We start from the raw sequence: 10,785 nt of genomic DNA, 5'->3' as shown, positions 1-10,785 counted from the left end.
ACACACACTGATCTCTCTCACACAAACCCTGTTACTCAGACACACACACACTCTCTCTCTACCATCCATGAGTTGTGCATGACCTTGACAAATTTCATTTTGTGCAAGTGGAAGAGAACTGAATAGGACCTTGCTTTTATATTTGCTGTTGCATCCAACATGGTAACTCACTTGTTATAATTGTCAAAAGTCATATTCATCGAAACATGACATGGCTAGCAATGTCTTCCTTGGGAAACATGTCATTCCATATTCACTCTTGCATGTTCCATAGCGCTGGACTTAAAATCAGGGGCTCTCTTTACACAGACCCTATGAATATAATTATGTAGAGGTACAGTGGAGAGATTTAGTGCAAGCTTTATTAGTCTGTCATAGATTAAGATCTGCTGGCTATAGGTGGACCAGATGCAGCCACAGCCTCTTTTTTAGGCCTTAAGCTTTCTCTCCCCTTTCTCTCATGCAGTGTCACTGCCCACCCGGCCTCTTTTTCTGCCCTCTCCCTCCTCCCGTTTTTCCTTCTTCCTCTGCACATTTTGTCCTTATTTCTCAACCTTAGTGGTTTTCAATTTTGTCCTTCTTTGGCCTTGCTCTTCTGTCTTCTCTTCTCTTCTCCCACTCCGCCCCCATTTCTGGCTCACTCTCTCTCTCTGTCCCTGGTGGGGTCTTATTAGACTTGATGAGAGGTTTCTGTCTATAGCCCTGGTTTCATTTTTAGTTCTCACCACATGAGGCCAATGGGCCAAAGCTTTCAAGGATCCTATTAAATGCACACACATACATGCTTTCATAAATGTAAACGCTTTATCTTGGAGGCAATGGTCTGCATCTCAGTGACCCAGAGGTGGCATGATTCTGCTGCGCATCCTCAACTACAGTGGTCATCTTTATCTCATTTGGCCCTTGAGGCTTTTTAAAGCAGCCATCAGAGAACTAGTGATCATTGCTAATCCCCTGGTAATCTAAAGAAGCAACCCTTGTCTCTCCATTTCTCCTTTTGTCTGTTCTAACAATTTCCTTTCCATTGTAATTTTGCTATCAAAAATGATAAATGTATAGAAAATCTTTGTCTATAGATAATGAGGGTGGAAAAACAGCCACCCTTTAGTGCTTCTATTGGAGCCATAATGGCAAGTCATGGAAGAGAAACTGGTATAATTTTAAATTCTCTCCTCCACACAGAGCCACAGTGGCTCACAGTTTGTATCTACAGAAATTACTCAAAAGCTTCCATTTCTCCAGGTCTTTTAAGCCTCCAGTCTTTCACACTCTGTTAATGATGTTTTAACCATGTTGGTGATGTGCTGGCATTTGTGGTATGATTGACTTTAGGGCCATCAAGAATGGGAAAGGACTGCACAGCAAGAAAGAGGTTCCCATCCACAGAGTGGCTGATATTTCTGGGGTAGGTGTTATGTTTTTGTGCGTGTAATAGGCCGAAAGCTTTTCCACGATGTGTATAACAGGATAAACATGTTTTAATATGCATTGATCTAATTTATTATTTTAACAGTAGACTTATTTACACACAACCCCTGTGACTCTGAAAGATGCATCTGGCCCTCAGTGCCCAAAAGCCACTGACTAGTTCTGTGACATACACAGTAATTCTCAGAAGATGATCCATACTCCTCAGCTCCTCCCTTATTCCTGTTGCTCACACCCGCTTTTCTCATCTTAAAGAAACTAATCAGTGCCATTAATAAATAAATAATCAAAATAATCTGTGCCATTAATAAAACCATCTGGGGTGCTCGGCCTAGCTTGTTTATGGGTGCCCATGGGCTTGATAGAAGCATCATTTGGCTAATGAAGCCTGATTGGGAGTGCTTACCAAATGAACATTAGCACAGGGAACCCATAAAACCTCTCTGTAATGGATAATAGGCGATTGGTACATATTCTTTTTAAGTATGTGTTTTTGTGTGCGTGCCCTGGGAAGCTGGTTTTTAAATTTGATCACTATGATGGGTTTTCTTGCCTTCTGTTCACCCCGTGCTCGCTCGCTCCTTCAATCTGTAATTTTGAGAGAGCCAGGCATGTTTTTGTTGAAATATTAATTCCTGAAAACTCTCGACTATTTATAAAGGGGCATTTCTCTTTTCCCTGTTTCCTGTTTCTGACTACATATCCATCTCTTGAGGCTCCCCTATGTGCCACGAGAGGCTGGGTTAGATGAGTTCTCATGGAAAGCAGAGCCGTGGAAAGTGTGATCAACTGAAATGAGTACCGGTAGCTCGATAGGTACTGCCCCTGCTTGTTGGCTTATTTTTAACACTGTATTATTCTCCCACCATCCAAGAGGAAAATTGAGGCCACTCAGTTAGGTGGTGGATAATTTGCACACTTGTACCTAGGTGATTTTGAATGTGATAATGTCTTACATAAGATTCTGCAGATTTTCATTTTTATCATGTATTTTTCCATCAAACTTTTTTCTTTATTCCATACTCGATTCCCCCAGATCCCACCTCCGTCTGTGTAGACTACTGTGTCTGACCAGCCAGCGCTGGCAGTCCAAAAACAAGCACATGATTCCTCACCCACATAAGTCAAAGTCCTAGCAGTTTGAAATGACTTCAGCTGTGTGCTTTGACCACCATATTATCACCCCCACACAACTGGAAATTCTGACAAACCGGACAAAGTTATGCAACAGTTTTAACAGTGTTTTATTCAGAATAATTTGTTTGGCTTTATGTACCTTTTATACTCGTAGACTAGCCATTTCATATGCATTTTGATAAGCCACTCGATGGTCTACTGTGCTTGAACTTCAGAGACCTTACCACCTCGTTGTCTCACTTGAGCTCTCTTGTAGTACTTGCACTTGCAGGCTTTTAGAGGCATTTGGTTAAGGCTCTCTTTTTCTGAGAGTCTTTTTGGTCCACCAGATTTGCTGATCATGTACATGCTCTGTAAGTTGCAGTTTAAAGTGTTATTACCTTGCATTTGAATGGAGGCTTTCAGCCAAGTTATTGAAGCTCCTTAACATCAACAGGACTTTAAAATCTGTCTAATAAGTCTGACATTACTTTACATAACAGCTCTTAGATGTTATGGTGTTCCACATTGTCATCATTGTAACGGCCCTATGTATTATTGTGTCAGCAGGACAGATAAATTACTGGTGCCTGTAAAAATAATTATGACAGGGAATTGTTGTGCTGACCAAGCAGCACTGTGCTATTTCATCAGGGGTTTTAGTACATTTTATACTTACAAACCTCCACTCAACTTAACTGGCTAAATTGACCACATTATATGTGCACCAATAACTTGGGAGTAGTTGCAGGGGCAGGTGCTCAATAATTAATTTACTTTAATAACATGGAGAAAAAGCAATATATGCTGCACCCTACTTCCAGCTGGAGACTGCACACATCTCTCATTAAAAACTGTCCCAGTGACCCAGCAAAGGTGGTGCTGTTCTGTCCATTTTAATACGATTGCGCCATGTCATGTGTTTGTGGGTGGCATACACATCAGCATTGTTGGAGCTCCTCTGAGCTCCTCTTAATAGCAGCACCCTGTCAGTGGTTCAGGTCAGTGCCATTATCTGCAGCTGTCGCTCCTCCCCTCTCAACAGTGCTGTCAGTTTACAAAAGGGGAAAAAAGGGGCCTGGGATTTGCAGCACAGTCCAGGATCATTGCCAGTCAGTTCCGGTAGGCTTGTGTGTGCGCTCCCATGTGCCAGTTGTTTGGCTAGGCTAATGTAGTGAGCATTCTAATGAAAGGACCAAATTAGCAACATTTCTTCTCACCCTCCAAATCCTTCCCTTCCCTTCCTTCCTTTCCTTTATGCCTGTGTGATACACACTAACACGCAGCTGTACAGAGGCATATCCCCCAACACATGAACATACACACTCCTATATCTTGGCATCCGTCAGCTTGGTGGTAAAGGTTTGCTGAAGGAGATTATGTACATTAAGTGCAGGCACAAATAAAGTAGAGAGAGGTGTGTAAAGTAAACTGGAGGAGATGAACAGCAGTGGAGGGAAGAGAGTGGATAAGCACTTGACTCATCTCATACCTCTAAAGATTGCATAATGAGGTCCTCGCCCCTCTCCTGTCTCTCTCTTTTTTTCAGAACCAAATTAGACTACAAACACAGCAGGTGCTGTAAATGTGTTTGTGTGAACGAGTGTTTGGTTCTGTAGTCTCCCACTCAAGGGGCTATTTTGTTTTTTTGTTTTTATTGCAACACAAAATAACACATTTACAGGACAAAGCACATAACATACTACATGACACAAACGAGACAACAGACATTAACAAAATGTGTGAGAGAGTGTAGTGTGTGTGTGTGTGTGTGTGTGTGTGTGTGTGTGTGTGTGTGTGTGTATCCAACTCTATGCAGACTGAATTTCATTGCTTAATGGAAAATAGAATTAAACATTTGTATAAGCTGTAAGTTTAGTAGTCATGGAAAAGATATTATTACAAGGGGCTATTTTGGACTTCGGTGGGTGGAGTTCAGGTGGTGCATCTCATGGCTAAAGCACTTACCCGTTACTCACAGCGTCATGTGTTAGAGTCCCACAGGTGGCATGTGTTGTTGATAGTGCCTCTAGTCTTTTCTGTTACTGTCTTATATCTAAGATTCATTCTCTCAGTGTTTTGGTATTTTTGGTTTTGCACCAGTCTGTGCTCCGATATCCACTTACAGTGGGAAACAGAACACTTTTGTTAGCTCTGACTTTCCATGTTCGAATGCCGTCTGTCCCTCTGAGCCTTTGCTCCTACTCCCATGTCCACAGTGCCACACACAGTACGCTGCTCCATGACTCACTGATTTGCTGTGCATACATGCTCATGCCTGGAGTAGGCACATATTAAATTATTTTTTTATCGTTCATGAATCTTCCCCTGCTACTGTATCACCAGCAGTGCTTGAATACACATGATTTAGCTCTGCTTGTAATTTTGGCCTGGGCACACCAATAAGCCAGTGACTCACCCTTGCAGACAGAGATGGAGGCAGGAAGGGAGAGAATTATTTTTGATTGCACAAGGTTCCAGATGTGTCACTGGAATGTGAAGCAGACTTCATTTGACTGGACCAAAATATAAAGATGTCTGGAAGAAGCCCACAGATTTTGTCAATAAATCTGCTTAGTCTATCTTGTCTATTTTGGTTCCTGGCTTCAGTTTTTTGGTGAAGCTGTATCCACTTTGATTTGATCACACTTTGTGTGACAAATAGTTTTAATGTTTTATATTTTTAGCACTGAATAACATTTCTCATGAAAAACCTTCTATACACAGGATATAGAGGCGTCTTTGCTTTAAAACGGTCAAAAACTATCATTTATATGTTGATAAATAGCAAATCAGACTGTCTATGTTGTTAAAAATGGGTCTTGCATCAAATGATTCAGTTTGTGGAAATGTTATTTAACCTCACCTCTGTCTTTCTTTATCCATTAGGAGACACAGAAAGCCAAGCAGTTCTTGCCCTTCTTACAGAGGGCTGGCCGATCAGAAGCTGTGGTAGAATATGTCTTCAGTGGCTCCCGTCTCAAGCTGTACATGCCCAAAGAAACCTGCCTCATCACATTCCTCCTTGCTGGTGGGTAGAGCTTTTATCTTCCTGATGCGTGGGTCGATTAATTCAGAGCCCTTTAACTGACTCATTTCTGGGTCTCTTTAGGCATTAGCTGCTGCCATGGGAAATTACCTTGGCATCTCTTTTAGGAAAGTGTTTGTATTGCAGCTAGTACATGCAGTACATGGCACACTGTGACTCCTACCAGCTCAGAGGTTACAGCTGAAGCCCTCACTGCGCCTCTAAGCAGTCAACACTGATGAGGCAAGGGAGTTATGTGAATATCTGTGCCAATGTTTTTCAAAATCCCAGTGTTGGCGTGAAGCATGTGACCCCTTTGACCTCACCTTTCTGTGTCCGGCTCTCTGCCAAGTTTGAAATAAGCTCCTACTCTGCTCTATACTTTTTTTTTTAGTGGTAAACTTCATTGGAAACTGGTCACACAGTGTCAAGGTACAGCAAACCTCAAATTCTAGTAGGTTGACAGGTTTTTAATGCTATATGTACTTGGGGTGTTTTTCATAGCTGAAGTGCAAGGCTTAAAGTTCTCCAGCACTGTGCTGGATTTCCGGCACAGTGCCGTTTTTGATTTGAAAATAGATAGCCTAAATATAAGTAGAATATTTAATATGTAGTAGTCACTTTCGGCTTTTCCCGTTTAGGGGTCGCCACAGCCAATCGTCACACTGACGACTTGCATGTTGACATTTGACACGTGTTTTACGCCGGATGCCCTTCGTGCCGCAACCCTGTTTTGAACCTGGGCCTACCAGGTATGGCCTAGAATATATAATATATATTTGTTTTTTTTTTTTGTTTGGTTTTTTTAAATGTCGCACAGCAAGATTATGGCTGTATATGTATGGAACCCAGTATCTTGTATTAACAAAACAGAAGTACTTTATTAAGAAAAATCCTTGTTTATGCTGAAGTCAGCTCGGTAAGCACATGACTGAACCGACCGATCACTTTGTTTTCGTGACGTCAGGATCTTTTGGACTAATGTGACAATCATTTAACAAAAGTAGGTAAATGATTTAGAGAGCAAAGGAGAAATGAAAGTTGAAAAGCTTGAAAGAGGCATATTGGATATCCTTTATGGTTTGAAATTTGTGCTTGGATGTGGTTACAATTACCAGACTAGGGCTTCAGAGTGAGCAAAAGATGGGTAGATTTTTGTCATTTGGACCTTGCGAGTTAACGTGAGGATTCACATTTAAAAATTGTGTGTTTTGGTGGTTGTGTCTCTTTGAAAGTGGTCACACTGTGTGCACAGCCACCATCCATGTGGCTTGTAAACTACAGCTTGCTAGGCTGTGTTTAGCACCTCATACCAATATCTAGGCTACAAATCGTGTTTTGTTTGTTTAGAGCGTATAACAGAAATCCAGTAGGTATCCAGTCACGTTCAGCCGTCATTAACACGTCAAATCACGCTTTATTCAGGGGCAGATCTAGGAAGTTTTGAACTGTGTGGCCAAGCTGGTGGCACATTTGAAATACATGTAAAAGATAAATTAAACCCCTTGTTCTTATGAAATAATAAATAGCACATTGAGAATCAAATAGTTTATTTTCTGTAAAAATGAGTCACATAGTGCTTTCTTAAGCTAACTTTAACTTTGCTTCTTATTTAATTCCTGGCTGGGAACCCCCTCCCCCAAATAGAACAGTATCAATTATAAACCCCCCAAAAATGTCAGTTGCATTTAAGGTAACAATTGCAGAATTTCAGGCCCAGAAATATTTCTTGCTTTATGTGCTGTGAAGTGCAAAACCTGTTTTGTTTATTCTTCTCTAAGTATCTGAGAAGGTCATATTGTTAAAACGTGGCATCTTCTGAGATTGTAAAGCGTACCTTTTGGCATTCAGCAAGTTAGTTTAGAGCAAGATGCAGATGGATGAAATACACACTGATAGATAGCAGCTCCACTCATTCATTTCAGCTCCTTGACCATTTTGACAGTTTGCACTAGTAATAAAAACACTGTGACTGTATCTTTGGCAGCCCACAATGATTTGTACATCCTCCCAGATCATGAGAATGGTGAGAATGCTGGTCCCTTCCACAATAGATGATGCTCTTTGTTATTGTTGCAATAAAAATCTGTTTCAATCTCCGTTTCAGCCAGACATTTACCCGCCATATGGTTTGTCTCCATTTCTAGCAGGACAAACATATATTTGACACACACTTCGATTCTGTTTAATTATGTGTGGCTGAATTGTCGATGCATAAATTAATTTTGCAATTTGTTTCTGATTGTCTTTGCCATCCACTGATGGTTTTCATGATTACATCTTTTGTCCACTCCCCGGTACAAGATGTATTAATTATGACTCTTGCCAGAATGTAATCTGCATATAGGAGGACCATAGCTTTTTTAAAGCACTTATTTGCTTTTGACACTTTTAACCGGAGTGCTTAGCATACACACAAAATCTGGTGTAAAAGATGATGTCACGTGTGAAATGTTGTTTACATAGTCACAGCTTTTGGAATGATTTTATTCAATCAACAGTCATTAGCAAACCATGAGATGCACGTTATAGCTGATAGCCCCTGTACAGATCTGATTAAGGTTGGCCCCAGAAGAAAAGATTCATCTGCTGGAAATTAGGTGACATGCATTGTCTTTAATATACACATTAGGGTGGATTAGTGCTGATGGATACAAATAATCCACTTTCCTATTTTGTTTATTTTTAATGTCAGTTCCAATTAGAGTCCTTGAATTAGAATAGCTCGCTTGTCTCATTGTCAACCCTTTTTCCATTTGTTTTTTTAAGATTAGATGTTTATGATATAAAATATGTCATGTCATGACCTCGGTGTTTATGTGCACGTATATTGTTGTGTGCATAGTTGTTGCAATATGATAATTTATGTTAAATCCATACATGAATGGAGCCCTTAGGCAGAAATAATCTTGTATCTTTCAACTGTACTTGTATAAACATTTACAGAAGAATGCAGCAAAATTTTACATGTAGTTTGTGTGGGAGTGTTCAACTTTATATGGAGACTGGTAATCAAAAATGAGGGAGGGAGAATAAAAGAGAAAATGGTTAATTTAAGCTTTTCAATTGACAGTGCTTTTGGAATGTGTACATTGACATGTTTATTAAACCCATATTTATATTGTATTGTGAATATTTAGATTGATAATTAAGATAAGAAGAGTTGGTAAAAGACCTCATAGTGCATTATATTTCCTAACTGTAATTATAAGGGTTTTATAAGCAAGTTCTTTCAGCTATTACAAGGTTAAGTGCAGTTGTTACTTAATATCACCCCATTTGTTTTGCATGAAAAGTTGTATTAAAGATGTCTTTTTGTAAATTGAGCTTTCTTCTTGCGTTGAAATTCTAAGTTGCTCTCAGTAAAGATTGATCACATGCAGACAAATGGGGAATAATTTTCAAATTATACTGCTGTTAAGCATAATCCTGCATTAGGCTTCAGATTCATTAGCCCTGCTTTCTTTATACTATATACAACACAGCCAGCTATGTATTTTTTAATAGTGTTGTGGGAGGGTTTTAAAGAACAAACTGTTTACAGTAGCGCTGCAAAAGAAATGATCCTAAAGCAATAAGTGATGTAACAATGCAGGTCAACATTATAATACCAAAACGTAGTGCAGCCATTTTTTTTAGAATCCGAATTTGCAGCCTGACTACTCAGCAGTTTGTTCTTTATGTCTCCGCCTTGTTTTGGTGTTTCTCCAGTGAGGCACCTCAAAGCCTCAGTATTTTCCTCACACAGTCTCCTTCCTCTCCCAGAGTTTTCCTTGCTGGATAAAGACAGTGTTTAAAGGAAAACTGGGGTGAGGAAACAAAGATTAGCAGGAGAAGCCTGTGCATCAAAGGGGGGCCAGAAGTGTGCTTCAGGGGTTGAAGGGAAGTTTTTTCTGTTCCTCCCACATCACCTTTCCTTTTTTCTTATCTCACTTGCTGGTCTGCACAGCGTCACTTCCATATGCAAGTTTGATAAATGGTGAAGGAGTCGACCTGTTTCTGAAAGAAAAAGGGGGTACTGCACAGAAAAGGGATTTGGGATTGTGGTGAGTGGGCATAGAAGGATGATGAAAGGAGAATGAGGTGAAGTCAGAGGTGTGGATGCATAAAGGACAGAGGAGGGATAAAAAGACAAAAAAAAGTACAATTGATGTGAAATATGTGTGTATAAAGGCCTGTTGAAGCTAAGGGAGACCAAGCAGTGAAAAGGCTATAAAAGTTTACTAGCTTCAATAGCTTTCAGAGTTTCAGGTGGAGGCCACAGCAGGTGAAGTGTACTTTGAAAGTTACCCAGCAGCAGTCTGTCAAAAAGATAAAACACCCATCACTCGGACACAAAAATTTACAGTGTCAGCAAGAAGCATTGGACACCACGCAGTGTGTGGCTTAGTGCCATTTCTCTGAATTTTGATATCTGTGTGTGTGTGTGGTTGTGGTTTGTGTGGCTGTGTGTACACCGGTGAGCCAGCATACATCCTGCAGTGTGTCAGTGCGCACGGGATGGTGTGATAGTGGAGAAGTGGAGCAGAAACACTGTAGACTTGTTCCCCAAAAATGTCTGTCTGCCATAAATTTCACAAGTAAAATGTTCTTGTGCCCTGCTGTGACCTCTACACATCGGTGTCCTCGTTCCTAACTGCTCCCCCACATCTCATTGAAATTCACACATTTATTAGAAACCTGGGCCCAATGTGTTTGCAGGCCTTCAGGTGCATTTTAATGCCTGCTATGTAATACTTTTTCCTGGTCAGGAAGAAATAATAACTTGAATAACACTTGATTAGTGTTAAATTTACCTCAGTACTGTATTTGCTCTAATCTTCAACCTAAATATAAGCAGTGAACTGCAGCCCTCTACAGACAGATGTTTCATTCACCATAGCCCCTGTGTGCTCCTGAGGCTGCTGCTGCTGCTGCTGCTGGAAGGGATATGTTTTCAAACTCTGGAAATTTGCTCATTTCTAACCAACAGCTAATATTTAACTTTCATTATTAACAAATCGAGTTTGCTGTGCATGAGAAATAAATAAAGATTATTATGCTGCCGTCTAGTGAAGGTGGCATGAGATATTGGGTCTTGCAACTAAACTAACTTAGCAATAGAAATTTGTTGCAGGCTTTCCTTAAGCTTGCACCTCATTATTTGGGTTGCATTATCCAGTCAGACAAGAAACTATGCCACAGGGTAGTTCTTGATTTGAAAGACTGTGTTT

The 10,785-nt window shown here is 40.4% G+C and overlaps 1 protein-coding gene across 3 annotated transcripts in view; it reads left to right on the top strand.

The window, feature by feature from the left end:
• snd1 (staphylococcal nuclease and tudor domain containing 1) overlaps positions 1-10,785 on the top strand; it is a 202,697-nt gene that overhangs the window by 51,286 nt on the left and 140,626 nt on the right. For all 3 annotated transcript variants that reach the window (XM_020599455.1, XM_020599456.1, XM_020599457.1), the window contains exons 14-15: positions 1,333-1,405; positions 5,434-5,575. In XM_020599455.1, coding sequence (XP_020455111.1) covers positions 1,333-1,405; positions 5,434-5,575 — 215 coding nt within the window. The remainder of the gene's footprint in view (positions 1-1,332; positions 1,406-5,433; positions 5,576-10,785) is intronic.

Source organism: Monopterus albus, unplaced genomic scaffold, assembly GCF_001952655.1.
Source record: "Monopterus albus unplaced genomic scaffold, M_albus_1.0 scaffold41.1, whole genome shotgun sequence".
In the NCBI taxonomy this organism is placed as follows: Eukaryota; Metazoa; Chordata; class Actinopteri; order Synbranchiformes; family Synbranchidae; genus Monopterus; species Monopterus albus.
Note: the sequence above shows the minus strand (reverse complement) of the source record. Positions and strands in the feature narration are given on the sequence as shown.